This window comes from Balaenoptera borealis, assembly GCF_965194805.1.
Source record: "Balaenoptera borealis genome assembly, contig: HAP1_SCAFFOLD_627, whole genome shotgun sequence".
Lineage (NCBI taxonomy): Eukaryota > Metazoa > Chordata > Mammalia > Artiodactyla > Balaenopteridae > Balaenoptera > Balaenoptera borealis.
The window spans coordinates 372,954-388,005 of NW_028123572.1; the positions used below are offsets into that span (position 1 = coordinate 372,954).

The 15,052-nt window shown below is 40.0% G+C and overlaps 1 protein-coding gene across 1 annotated transcript; it reads left to right on the plus strand.

Moving 5' to 3' along the window:
• Positions 1–5,550: 5,550 nt before the first annotated feature.
• LOC309621550 (X antigen family member 2-like) lies at positions 5,551–13,749 on the plus strand. Its single transcript, XM_082408989.1, has 4 exons — positions 5,551–6,534; positions 7,085–7,178; positions 9,665–9,790; positions 12,771–13,749. Exons 1-4 carry the CDS (start codon positions 6,451–6,453, stop codon positions 12,791–12,793), a joined length of 327 nt encoding a protein of 108 aa, XP_082265115.1. The 5' UTR covers positions 5,551–6,450; the 3' UTR covers positions 12,794–13,749.
• The last annotated feature ends 1,303 nt before the right edge of the window (positions 13,750–15,052 follow it).

Genomic DNA, 15,052 nt, shown 5'->3' on the forward strand with positions numbered 1-15,052 from the left:
TGCAGCGCCACATGGCTTCATAGGCAAATTCTATCAAACATTTAGAGAAGAGTTAATACCTACCCTTCAGAAAATCTTCCAAAAAAATTGCAGAGGAAGGAACACTCCCAAGCTCATTCTATGAGGCCACCATCACCCTGATACCAAAGCACACAAAGATACCACAAAAAGTAGAAAATTACCTTGAAGGGAGAAAGGTGCCCACCCCACGGGAGAGAAGAGCATGTCAACAGTTAAGATTGAGTGATTATTGTAATAATAAAAATAACAATACCATCAGCATTAACCTCGCAGTTACTCTGTGTCAGACACTGGCTGATCATTTTACATGAACTGTGCTTTTCTCACACCAACTGCACCATGTAAATTCAACTTTTATCTCCAGTGTACAGGTGGGCAAACTGAGGCCCTGAGTGTCCATGTTTTCATCAGTCCTGAGCCCAGTCCTTTGCAGAGGCCTTCCTGATCTTCCTCTCCCTCCTTCTCCTCATTACTAGGCCCAGTATCTTGATCTCACAGTGGCCTCTGCCCTCTGTCCTGAGCTCTCAGCCCTCAGCCTGGCTGTTACTGGACCACATCCTACAACCTCCCCACTTCCCGTTCTGGATGTCTGTGGTGCAGGGTGAGCCCAGGTCCAAACCTGAGCAGCCGGCTAAGTTAAAGCAGCCTTTTCCTTTCATCCATGGAAGCCTGACTGAAGCCTTGGCCCCATGGGAGGTCTTGGTGTCACCAGGCACTGCTCAGCCACGCACTGTCCACGTTACAGCGATACCTGCCTTCGCCAGCAGGGGCGTCTCATCTCCAAGACTGGGAAGGCTTCAAAAAAGACAGAGGAGCGACAGAGGCTTTCACATTCACACCTGAGACGGTCACAGGCCTCTGGGTGCGTGAGCCCCAGGCCTGGGTGTCCCTCGGAGGCTCCCTCTCTGTGTGTGGGCAGCTGGGGGTACCTAGGGTCAGCTCTGCCTGTTCCTCCTGGAGGACCCTGGTCTAAGTTCAGGGTCTTCTGTTAGTGCCTTCCTCTCCCTCCTGCTCTACTGCCTCCTACCAGAAGCTCATTTCCAGGGCTAAAGGGAAGTTGTCATAGTTTTAATCTTCTTTTTCTCATTGAAAGCTTGCATCATATGCCTTTTTTCACCAAGACAGACTGGCTCTGCAGCCTGGATCCTGGGGCAGGTTTGGCTATAGCCAGAAGGCACAGCCACGGATGCTGAAGGCACTGGGGGAAGCCCCAACAGAGCCTGGGGTTTAGGAAAAGGCCCCCAAGTCCCCATTCAGATCCTGGCCAGCCGCCAGCTCTGCCTCCACCCAGTCCCCTCCCTGGGCCTGAATGCTGGTCTAGAACCCCTGGCTGGGGTGAGTGGAGCACCAGGGCTGCTTGTCTGGGGAGACACAGGCCTGGAGGGAGAAGCAGCAGAAAAGCTCCGTGTGGCTTCAGGGGAAGCGCTGCTGCAGGGTGAGGACCACAACCCACAACCTGCCTGCTGACCTGCTGTGGGGCTGCAGACCCAGCCCCTGCCCTCTCTGGGCCTGTCTCCTCACCTACACAGCAGGCACTATTACACTCCCAGTGTAATGCAGGGGGTGCTCATGAATGGAGGGTGATCTGTAGAGATGAGAGAGCAGATTTGCCCAAGAGGAGGAAGAGAAGGGGGTCAGAACTGGTGGGGCAGGACTGAAGTGGCCGCCTCAGGCCTGGCCCAGGGCTGCCTTCCTGGAAGTGCTCGGGGCAGGCAGGCAGGTGCAGAAGCTCTGAGATCAGAACCCTGGGCCAGGACCCGTTGAGGCCCTCTCCGGAGTGCTCTGGGGCAGCCAGCAGCCTGTGTCACAGGCTCCTTCCTGTTTGTCCTTATCTCTGCCCTCGGGAGCCCCAAGATGAGCTCAGTGAGCTCCCTGCCCTAAAGGTTACTGAGACCCATCTGCAGTCTCAGGGACATGAGCCATCACCACAACAGCCCCTGGTGAGCACTTGTGTAACTTATCCAAACAGTGGCTCACAGGTTTTGAAGTGATTTTGATAATGTGCCATCATCTATTATAGCCAGAGTGTATTCAGTCATTCCCTATTGGGTGGTTAGGTAGTGTTTGATTTACTTTTTTGCCATCTTATACTAGCTGTGGTGAGCGTTCCTGCACATGCATGTAAACCTGGGAGAGATACAGGAATGTTCATGTAGTAAAACTATTTTTAATAGTAAAAAACCTGGAAACAAGCCAATTATACATCAATAGGAAATGCATAAATAAGTTGTTATATGGATACCATGGAATACTACACAATTATGAGATGGAATGAACTAAACCACACAGACAAAATGTTAAGTGAAAGAAGTCAGATACGAGAGGACATAACTTAGGATTCCCTTTATATGTAGCTCAGAAGAAAACAGAACTGCTGTTTAGGCATAGGTACACCTGTGTTAAAACAGTCTTACAGAAAGCAAGGATTCTCACCTGCTTGATTGACAAAGTCTTAAAAATTTATTTAAAAAATAATCATACAGGGATTTCCATGGTGGCGCAGTGGTTAAGAATCGGCCTGCCAACGCAGGGGACACGGGTTCGAGCCCTGGTCCAGGAAGATCCCACATGCCACGGAGCAACTAAGCCCGTGTGCCACAACTACTGAGCCTGCGCTCTAGAGCCCATGCTCTGCAACAAGAGAAGCCACCGCAGTGAGAAGCCCGTGCACCGCACTGGGTCTTTGTTGCTGTGTGGGCTTTCTCTAGTTGCGCTCGCCAATGCAGCCAAAAATAAATAAATTAATTAATTAATTAATTTAAAAAAATCATACGGTAAAATTGACCTTGGGGGTTCTGTGAGTTTTAACCCATGTGTGGATTCATGTAACCACCACCACACTCAGGATACATGACTGTCCCATCACCCTACAGAACTCCCTTGTGCTGTCCCTTCATAGTCACACCTTCACACACAAATATGACCAACTGATATTTTACAAAGGTGTATCTATCCCTTTGCCAATACTACACTGTCTTGATTTTCGTAGCTTTATAGTAATTCTTAAAATCCATGTTAGTCCTCCAATTTTGTTCCTCCTTTCAAAATTATTTGGACAGTTGTAGTTCCTTTGTTTTTTCACATACATTTTATTCTTTTTTTTTTTAATTAAAAAAATTTTTTTTTTGGCTGCCCTGCTCAGCTTGCAGTATCTTAGTTCCCCAATCAAGGATTGAACCTGGGCCCTCAGCAGTGAAAGAGCAGAGTCCTAACCACTGGACTGCCAGGGAATGTCCTCCACATACATTTTAGAATCAATTATTCTGTATTTACAAAAAAATTCCTACTGGGATTTTGATTGGAATTGCATTAAATCTAAAGATCAATTCGGGGACAATTGATGTCTTAACTACATTGAATCTGTCAACCCATGAACACTATATTCATTTATTTAGGTCTTCTTTTATTTCTTTCATCAGCTTCTTGTAGTTTTCAACATCCACAGATCCTGTACACGTTTTGTTAGATTTTTTGAGGAGCTGTTGTAAAACAGTATTGCATGTATGTTTTTAAATTTTGGTTTTGATTGCCCATTGCTAGTATAAAGAAATAAGCTTGATTTTTGTGTGTTGAACTTATATTCTGCAATGGTGCTAAATTTACTTATTAGCTCTAATATGTTTTTAATTAATTAATTAATTTTTGGCTGCGTTGGGTCTTCGTTGCTGCACGCGGGCTTCCTCTAGTTGTGGCGAGCGGGGGCTACTCTTCATTGTGGTGCGCGGGTTTCTCACTGCGGTGGCTTCTCTTGCTGTGGAGCACGGGCTCTAGGTGCACGGGCTTCAGTAGTTGTGGCCCATGGGCTCAGTAGTTGTGGCATGTGGGCTCTAGAGCACAGGCTCGGTAGTTGTGGTGCATGGGCTTAGTTGCTTCTCAGCATGTAGGATCTTCCCGGACCAGGGCTCGAACCCGTGTCCCCTGCATTGGCGGGAGGATTCTTAACCACTGTGCCACCAGGGAAGCCCTTTTCTTATTTTTAATCCCTATAACTCTTTCACTTCTGGTTTTCTGAAGGAAAAATTATATATGTTTTGTATAAAAATTATAGATGTTTTAGTATTTTCCCACAGGTCTGTTTATTTTTTTCGATCTCTTTTTTTCTGAGTTGTTCAGATTGACTAATTTCTATTGATCTATCTTCAAGTTCACTATTTTCTCATCCCCATTCTGCTATTGAATCCATGCAGTGAGAGTTTTATTTGGTTATCATATTTTTCACTTCTAAAATTTCCATTTGTTTCTTGAAATATTCCCTCTCTCTCTCTCTCTTTGCCAAGGCTTCCTATCTTTACATTTATTTCAGAAGTGTTCATGACTGATTTGCTTATGTATTTTTTTTTTTTAACAATAGCTGCTTTAAAGACGTTGTCAGATAATCCTGGCATCTTAGTCTTTTCTGCATTGGTGTCTATTGATTGTCTTTCCCATGTGAGCTCAGATTTTCCTGTTTTTTCATATTTTGAGCAATTTTTTCACTTAAAAATTTTAATACAATTTTAAAGGTTATTTTCCATTTACAGTTATTACAAAATATTGGTCATATTCCCTGTGTTGTACAATACATTCTTGAGCCTATCTTGCACCCTACAGTTTGTACTTCCCACTCCTCCACCCCTATATTGCCCCCTCCCCCCACCGGTAACCACTAGTTTGTTCTCTGTATCTGTGAGTCTGCTCCTTTTTTGTCGTATTCACTAGTTCGTTGCATTTTTTAGATTCCACATATGAGTGATATCATACAGTATTTTTCTCTGTCTGACTTATTTCACTTAGCATAATGCCCTCCAAGTCCATCCATGTTGCTGCATTCTTTTTTATGGCTAAGCAGTATCCCACTGTATATATATCTCACATCCTCTTTATCCATTCATCTGTTGGGGGACACTTCGGTTGCTTCCATGTCTTGGCAATTGCACACAATGCTGCTATGAACACTGGTGTGCATGTATCTTTTCCAATTAATGTTTTTGTTTCTTTTGGGTATATACCCAGGAGTGGAATTGCTGGGTCATATGGTAGTTCTATTTTTAGTTTTTTGAGTATTCTGAGTAATTTTGAATCATATGCTGGACATTTTGCATATTAGGTTCTGAGACCTGGTCTTATGCAAATCCTACGGAGTATATTGTCATTTCGGTTTTAGCAGGCATTCTACTCATTTCACAGGCAGCGAAACGGAAAATGGTGGGCCACAAAGGGGAGAGGGGCAGTTGAAAGTCGCGAGAGGCTTGGGGGCGTTACTTGAGGTATCTGAACCCTGGAGGGACCGGAACTGCAAACGAGTACAGATCCGGGAGTTCTCTGTGGGGTCCCGTGGAGGGGCGGGGAAACCAGCCCACGTGGCACATGCGAGACGCAGTGCGCATGCTCAGGGCTGCACGCCTTCCCGTCGGCCCTTGTGCGGCGTGTGCAACGTGGTCGGGGTGCGGAGTTGCGCACATCGCTTTTCAGTGTCTCCGTTCGTTCTGCCTGGCTGAGACTCACCAGGTAGGTCCACAGGTCTGTCGTGCGTGGAGTTTAAGTGTGCGTGCGTGTGAGGGGGAGCCAGCGGGCTTCGGGCGGGTCAGGCGGTGCGATTTATGGCCTCTGAGGAGGAAGGTCCTCGAGGTCGTCGTCCTTCTCGCCACAGGCGTCACGGCCACCATAGCTCTCGTCCTGGTGGCAGGAAAGGGAGGGCGGTGGGCGGTGGAGGTCAGGGGGGTCAGATGAAGGTAGAGCGAGTCATGGCGGCGTTATTTGCGGTATCTGGGTCCTGGAGGCCCTGGAACTGCAGACAGAGCACAGAATCCGGAGTCGGCAATGGGGCCCGGGACATCGGGGCAGGGCGGGAGGTAAAGGAAAGGCCTAGAAAACCTAGGACCGCTGTGGGGTTGTAACTGCATCCCGAGATTTGTAGTGCCCCGAACAGGGTGCCAAGGAAGGAGAGTGCCTCATAAGAGTCTTTACTGCAGCCGCCCAACTCTGCAAGTGCAAAAATAGCTGTAGACAATATGTGAACGAGTGAGTGTGGCTTTGTGTTCCAATAAAATTTTATTGGGGTGGGGGGAAGGGCTTGGTAAACGAGAGCGTGACGAAAGCAATAGTCACTCGAGTTTTAAATTTCCAGTAGTATTTCACTAAATGTCTCCATAATGGTGAATCAAGTTGTGAATCCAAAACTCATCAGAAATGTGTTCTTGTCTTTTACCATGTGTTTTAAGGTGATTTTTCTGTCAGCTTGGCCATGACATAAACAATTGCTTTTGTAAGTTGCCAGATTTGGTGTGATTGGAAAGCACACACAATTAAATTACCTTGAGACTTATTTTGAAAATGTGTTCAATATTACAAAAATAGTATACATCATCATTTGGCCACAGAAGTGTTCAAATATAATTATCCTCTTAAGTGCATTTTCCAAATGACAATATTCTGTTTTCAGTGGGAAATATGAGTCGGAGAATAAAGTCAACATACAGACCTAAAGAAAGAGGTTATGATCAAGGCTTTCCCAGGGCAGTTGCGCCTGTGGTTGTAAGTGTTTTAACATTTGATGTTTTTTATTAGTAGAAATTAATTTTTGTGAAAATGTTGTTGAACTAATATAGATACAGTGATAAAGGTCTTCCATGTGATAAGGAACATTGAGCCAGGAGGATTACATTCTGGTGTTGCCTGGATGAATGCTGTTATGTTCCTGGGGAATTTGACTGATGACTTCCTTCTCATGCTTATTAACAGATTGCACACAGCCATCCCGACATAGATTAAAATAGCTTCCAAAGTCCTTGTGGGTAACTGTTTTCTTGGAGTAGCCTCTCTGTGGGAAGAGTAACTTTATTAAGAATAAGTATGCTGGGAGCTCGAGACTTTTTAGGGCATGAGCCACCTCATCTCCTTGCATGGCCCTGCAATACAACATTCTCTGCTCCAAAAAAAAAAAAAAAAGAATAAGTGTACTGAATAGTATTGGAAAAATGTCTTTAGATTTATTTATGATCAAATGTATCTTTGTATTTTGTATATTTATATTGTTGACGTGTGTTAGTAACAAAACTTTTCATTTGCACACACACACCCATAGTTCCAGCAGCCTCAACGAGAGAAGCCACTAACTGAAACTCAGGACATTACACCTGGTCAAGAGAAAAAGGATGAAGGAGCATCTTCAGTTCAAGGTGAAAGGAAAAGGAAGAAGAATGCCTGTTGGGTGTGTGTATGTGTGTGTGTGTGTATGTGATGTCTCACGCATTATGATATACCAGTAAGAGAAGGAAAGAAAACAATAGAAAGGGATCTCAAACATGGCCTGACAATTGGCTGGAGAAGTGAAGAGAGTATAATTTGCAGCTTAGGGCAATCCCTCACTATAATAAATTTTCCCCATTTTATGAATGAGAAAATTGAGGCTAAAGGATTGGGTTTATCAAAGAGCACTTGGCTTTTGAATACAAAATCTGTATTTCACTCCAAAGTTTGTGTCTTCCTACCATGAATGTTGCTGTAAAAAAGGTGAATGATTTTGCTCAAAACTCAAATGTCTGTACTGTAATGTAGTTCAGTATTGCCCCAGTTCAATGTAGTAGGATAGAGGCTCCAGAAATGAGTCATGCATGATGGCCATTGTTTCTGTAATTGATATTTTTACATGGTAAGTTTGATGAAAGCTGGATAGTTCAGGATACTGGCATACAGGTAGCTGGTTTAGTATGATTTTTTTAAAGTGGTTTTCAAAAGGTGGTTAAATCCTTCTATGGTTAGGAAAATCAAAAGATTAATTATTCTAAGATTAACATGAGACAGACATTATTTCTCCTGGATATATATAGTATTTTGAAGCAAAACATTTACATAACTCAGGCCACTATTAAAGGTTTGTAGAATATGACTGGCAACAATGCCCTTTCATTTCTTTCTACCCCATTTCCTTTATTCTCATTGTATATTTGACTGTTATTCATAAATAATTTTACTGTTATTTTGGTTATTTTTTTTATTTAAAAGTAAAATAATTTTACTTTGTTTTACATGGGATTTATTTATGGAAAGTTACATATAGGACCTTTGGACCTAAATATAACTTTTGTTTATTTTAACAAAGTAAGTTTCTGGCTACCCCAGTAGAGGGTGGGTGTCACACTATAAGATTTGTCATGGGCCTGCAAATCCACTGAGCTAACCCTTCAGAAGATTACATTTTAATTGTAATTGAAATCCTATACATGGTATAGACTTCAGGCTTTGTAAATAGCTGATGCTCACTGCTTTTAGTACACTATAGCAAAATACAGAAATTATACATTTATTATGGTTTATTCTTAGACCATTTAAAATAAAGGTTTCATAATACAGGAAAACAAATATGTAAAGTCCATTCCTAGTTTCTGCTAATGATGCAAAAATAACCCCTTACTGAGCTGTACACTTAAAAATGGTTAAGATGGTAAGTTTTATGTTAATGTGTTTTTAAAAAAAAAATTTTTTTTTTTTGGCCATGTGGCTTGTGGGATCTTAGTTCTCTGACCAGGGATTGAACCTGGGCTCTCGGCAGTGAAAGCACAGAGTCCTAACTACTGGACCACCAGGGAATTCACTGTTACGTGTTTTTTTTTTTTTTTTGTTACGTGTTTTTAAACCACAGTTAAAAATAAGATAACTCTTGTCTTCCTGAAGTACAATGTAGTTGTCATGTATTCTCTTTAATTTTTACTTTATATTTCTAAAAACATAAAATTTACAGAAAATTTGGAAGAATAGTACAATTAACTCATATACTTTTCACCTAGATTCACCGATTGTTAATAGTTTTTACCACATTGGTTTCATATCCTCTTCCCTTCCCCCCTATATATATACACACACACACATACACACTTACTGATATGTTTGCTATTATTACTACTGAGTCATTTAGATAAAGGTTCAACTATTATGATCCTTTACCCTAAGTACATTAGTGTATATATAGCCTGAGAACAAAGAAAAAGTCATTCTCTTGGCTAATCACCGTACAATTATCAAAATCAGGAAATTTGACAATGAGAATATGCAGTCATTAAATACACAGTGTATATTCAAATTTCCCCAGTTGTCCCGATAATTTCCTTTATAGAATTTTTTTTGATCCAGAGTTCAGTCCAGGATCATGCATTGCATTTAGTTGTCAAGTCTGTTTAGTTTTCTGGCATTCATGACACTGACGTTTTTGAAGAGGACATACCAGTTGGTTTGCAAAATGTTAATCAGTTTGAGGTATTTTTTAAGACTTTTTCCCCACTCAACATTTATTGTTGTCTGCTCATGCCATGTAATATGCTAAGTACTAATAAGAGACATGGTTTCAACCTTGAGCTCACAATCTAGTCGGAGAGACCCAAACAAATCACTGATAAGTACAGTCACAAGTACAATATGGATAAGTACAAAGGGAGCGCCTAATTTGTCTGAGGGCAGTCTTGGGAAAGGAAGAGGGTAATAAAACCCTGTTTTCCTAGTTTCTGGTAACAGACTCCTGAAATAATGCTCTTGTGATTCTCATGCATCACATTTATTACCACACTAGCCTAAGGCTTTTACTTCACAACACTGAAGGAGTGAATATTATCATTCCCTTATTCATATCTCAAGTTTTACTTCCTAAATTGATAAACTTTTTATTTGCAAGGGCTTGCCCTGGAAGCTAATCAACAGGAACTGGCTCAGCCAAAGACTGGGTGTGGGTGTGGAGGTGGTTCTGATGTCAAGGGGAAGAGACTGCCAAATCCAGAGCCCATTGAAGAGCCGGAAGCAGGTATGTTATCTATTAAGCATGCAAATTATAGGGTGTCAGTTTTCCACAGTATTATATTTTTAATAATATAAAGATAACATTACTGTTGCTTTAATAACAGAGTTCATATATAAAGATGATTTGAAATGTAGTTCAGACCTTAACTATCAGGTATAGAAACAAATTGGGTCAAAGCCATATTGAATTATAGAATGAGAGCATTTTCTTACTTTTAAGTATAAGCCCTTTAACCAACAGTTAATAATCGTCAGATGCTTTTATAGAGATCTGCATTTAACAAATGTGTAATGCATTTGTAACACACATCAGTTTGTATGAAATATGCTGAAGTGCTGAAGTAGGTTCTAGTACCAGCTCTAACATAATTTGTGTGACTCCGGGCAAATCCCTTAACTTCTAAACCCATCTTTGCTCTTATAAAAATAGTGACTTCAAATCAGATATTTAAAAATTATTTTCAATTCTCATTTTTACTTACTCTGGTTCTGTTGCATAGAATACAAAGATAAGCTGCTTTATGTGATTCTGTTTATCATAAATCGTCAAATCCTGACCTGAGTCAAATTACATTTGAATTGAGGTTTCATCACTACTAAGAAAATGAACTAACACTTTGCTTGATATTTGTTTTTCTGTTGGAGTTCTGAATGCCTGTCCTCAGATTCTGTTGAATTCTGAATTCTCTGGCTCTTAAAGAACAATTCCATTTTATTTTTTCTTCCAGCTTCATTGGTGTATAATTGACAAAAATGTGAACAATTGCATTTTAAATCCTTCCCCGAATGAAGCCTCAGATGACTGAATAATAAAATACCAAGAGACAGTCTCGTTTCTGGTCTCTGTGGCTGATCAAGTAGAGAGTGCATGTAGTCAGTGATGCTCAAGGTGACTGTTAGTAAGATACCTGTGCTGAGCACGCTCCCTGTCCCCACAGTCAGTCTTAGTGAGCTACTGTTCCTAATAACATGTGGACAGCATGATACAGTCACCTCTAACCATGTCAAATGCATGAAGATTTTGCACCTTGAGGCATCAAATTGGTAAGACTGAATTTCAAAGACCATAACTGAAGTACTTCCTGAGTAATCAGTTTAAGTGTGTTTTACATGTGTGTTTTCCAAATTACTGACCATTAATCACACAGCTTCTGAATTTAAAGGAAGCACTTGATGTTTAGAGAAGGAATTACCCTGCGTTAGTCTTCTAAATATTTTCACTTTACATTCCTGGCCCATTCCAGACTCTTTACGTTAAAAGATAGTTTTCAGGCTACTTTCAGGAACCTATTGAACATGGCTAAAATATACTCATAGGAAGATCATAGCCTTAAATATATATGCTATTTAAAAAAATAATAAAAGTACATGAGTATCCAATATAAAAAAATAATAAAAAGGCAACAAAATAAATCTAAGGGAAAAGGAAGGGGATTCATAATAAAAGACAGGTATGAATCATTAGGAAAAGGAAAAATAATACAACTAATAAATCAATGAGATTGCTCTTATAGAAAATATTTGTGAGTGGAAGATCCACTAGTTTAAATAATCTTGCAGAAAACAGACAAAAGGCTAAGTATACACAATACAGTGGAATATTACTCAGCCATAAAAAGAAACGAAATTGAGTTATTTGTAGTGAGGTGGATGGACCTAGAGTCTGTCATACAGAGCGAAGTAAGTCAGAAAGAGAAAAACAAATACTGTATGCTAACACATATATATGGAATCTAAGAAGAAGAAAAAAAAAGGCCATGAAGACCCAGGGGCAAGATGGGAATAAAAACGCAGACCTACTAGAGAATGGACTTGAGCATACGGGGAGGGGGACGGGTAAGCTGGGACAAAGTGAGAGAGTGGTAGTGTATATATGGACATATATACACTACCAAACGCAAAATAGATAGCTAGTGGGAAGCAGCCGCATAGCACAGGGAGATCAGCTCGGTGCTTTGTGACCAGCTAGAAGGGTGGGATAGGGAGCGTGGGAGGGAGGGAGACGCAAGAGGGAAGAGAGATGGGGATATATGTATATGTATAACTGATTCACTTTGTTATAAAGCAGAAACTAACACAACATTGTAAAGCAAGTCAATACAAATGTTAATAAATAAATATACAGTGAAAAAAAAAAGACACTAACAGATATTGACTATATTATCTACCTGTCTATCTAGATATTTGGCTCTCCAGGTTTTTTTCCTTTCTCTCCACCCCGCTTCTGTCCTTTTTTTTCTTCCGGACTGTGAGACATGGCACTATTTTCCTTCACAATGTGATGTTACTTTTGATGGTAATGGCTTAAAACTAGTGTAACCATATAATTTATTATACAAACTGGAATGCTTTTAGGTGTGTAGAGAGTCACTACTCATAATTATAGCAGGAGTATGGATGAAAACAGGGACAAATGGTTCACCTACTACTATGTAAGGGCTAAACTGGCTCATAGAAAGTTTTGTACTTTTCCACAGTAGAGCCAAAACAAATGCAATACTAGCCTTTCTGTTTTCCATTTAAGTAATTCTAAGTGTGACATTACTGTTTTAGATATCCTATATTAAGAATATTTTTTTCAAGTCAAAACATTTAAATGAACTTTTAAAAAGTTTCTTTTGTTTCTTAGGTTTTTTATTTGTTGTTTGGTTGGATTTTTACTAAAAGTATAAAAAAATGTTGCTTTCTACCTAAAACCACCTCTGAATGGAAGCATTGGGTTTAATCAGTTCTGAACTTGAACAGTCTCTTTGTTTCTCTGTACCACTAGAAAGAGTGGTGTGTTTACAAATATTGTTAATGTGCCTGAAAGTCTACCTTCAAAGTCGCTACAGAGGTTTAACTGTATATAAGCCAAGGGTCACCCTTAGGGTTCTGGGTTTAGTCCATTTTATAAAACTAAGACCGTAGTGTCCTCTGTATCCCTTTAGCGTCATCTGAATAAAGTTCTAACTAATATTCCCAAATGTTATGTTATCTTACAGGTGAAGGGCAACCACAGGTTTAAATGAAGACAAACTGTAACCATGCAGGCTGCTCTTGTGTTGGAAACATGACTTGTTCAAATTCTCTCAGTAAAGTTTTGCAGTTTTGTCCAAAGAAGTCTTGTGTGTCTTTTGTTCAATTTATTCCTAGGTATTTGATGCTATTGAAAATTGTACCTTTTTTTGGAAATTTTATATTTTGTTTAATCTGGTATGTAGAGACCTAATTTTTGTGTATTCTTTTTTCTACCCAGCAACCTTGCTAAAATATGCTTATTAAGCCCTAAAGTTTATCTTTAGATCCTTTTCAGTGTTCAACATACATAATCATATCATCTTTGAATACTAATAAGTTTTGTTCCTGCCATTTTAAACATTATAGCTTTTATTTCCTTTTCTCATTTTAAAGCATTAGATAGACCCACCCAGGAAAATAATGTTGAACAGAACTGGTGATAGTGGACATCCTTGTTTTTCCCTGATGAGAAATGGAAAATTTTCAATATTTCACCATGGTGTTTACTGTGCTTTTCTTTTGGTAGATATACTTTATCATTCTATTCTATTATTAGTTTGCTTAGACTATTCATCTTGATTACATGTTGAATTTCACCAAACACTTAAAGTGCACTTATTGAGATGATCATAAGATTTTCCCCTCTATTAATATGTTAATGGGTTGAATTAAATGGATAAGTTTCTATGTTTAAGCCAACTTTATATTCCTAAAATAAACACAGTTTGGTCATGAGTAATCTATGTCCTAATAATTTGTTTAGGATTATGTGTGTCCTCATGAGTGACACTAGCCTATACTTTTATTTCATGTACTCTCTTTCTTTGACTTTGGTATCAAGGTTATGCTAGCTTCATACAATGAGCTGGGATGTAAAACCTCTTCTTCTATTCTCTAGAGCTTCAAGGTTGTGAGTAATGTAGGGCCAGGCTCTCCTGTGATCAGCTGTTTCCGAATTGCCTTTCTCTTGAAGACAGGACTTTACTTACAAGGTAGAGACAGAAGGGGCAGCTCCAGGTTGCCATCCCTTCAAACTTTGTGAGGTGCCCATCTTCCCTGCAAGATACCTCTAATGATGCTGTCACTCTGAAAGCTACCTGCTCCTGTTTCTATGCTGATACCAAACTCCTCTACACAGAAAGTTAAAAGTCACGGCTCTGTTAACTTGCCTAGATGATTTTGATCTGTCCTGTATGGTCACGAATGGCTGACCAACCCTGGAGCTATGTAAAATTATGACCATAGCTTCATTTATTGAGTTCTTTTATCTAATAATGATAGGATTTACTATAAAAACTCACATTTACAGAGTATGCACTGTTAGCCATTTTTGTGTGCTAGATTCTGTACATGTACGACCTCATCAGATCCTCACAAAGGAAGTCAGAGTTTTCACAAAATTGAGAATCTCTGACTCCAGTAAAAAGCAGATTGGGGGTTCAAGTTCTAAGTTCAAAACCCTTGCTCTTTTCTCAGAGTAGAAGCTCCTGAAGTGTTGAGTACAGAACTGATGGTGTATATAATGACTTCAGTTATAATCTGATGTTTTTAACAGATTTAATATAAATTTTAAAAATATATAAAATTGTTTGACTTAAAAGGCTTTGTTCTTCTCTTGAAGGAAGGGTTTCCCAATATGTGAAACACAGACCACATACTGCAGATGAAGCGTTGCCCCAGATGGTATTCCAGACGAAATCATTGATATTAAAAACAAACATTTAAAAATAATAACATGCTTATCTTATAGTGCTACAGAAAAATATAACTAGAACACTAAACCTTTTGGGGACATTTTGTGGAGAGACAGAGAAAAAAACTTACGCCACAAGCCTCATGGCAAAATGCCACAACATCCCCTGCAAACACACCTATCCTTCCAAGTTATTCAGAGGTGGGGAGGGAGCAGCCACAAATCTCTTATTTCCTCTGCAAAATCCTCCACTGGCCTGACAGTCACAGATCACACTCAGAAGCCCCCAACTGCCTGATTCCAGCCTTATACCCCTATTAATATATACGAGAGCAAGTTACATCTCTGAGCTCGCATTTTTACCTTAACACCCCAAAAAACAGTTCTGAAGAAAAGACCCTGCTCAGAATCCATCCTGCTTAAGGAATAATAAATGCAATTATTTCTCCCTCTTAATACAGGTTTAAAGATATTTCCTGACCCAAAAGGACTGAAAATCTATGGTTCAAATAAAAAGACTAAACGTAGGGTATCCCAATTTGCTACAAAATATGTGAGAAGTCCCTAGGCTGT

Excerpts from the sequence above, each read along its gene's own strand:
- LOC309621550 (XM_082408989.1), top strand. The coding sequence starts at position 6,451 with ATGAGTCGGAGAATAAAGTCAACATACAGACCTAAAGAAAGAGGTTAT. Across the intron at positions 6,535-7,084 it reads GGGCAGTTGCGCCTGTGGTT|TTCCAGCAGCCTCAACGAGA; the intron begins GTAAGTGTTTTA and ends ACACACCCATAG. Across the intron at positions 7,179-9,664 it reads AGGAGCATCTTCAGTTCAAG|GGCTTGCCCTGGAAGCTAAT; the intron begins GTGAAAGGAAAA and ends TTTATTTGCAAG.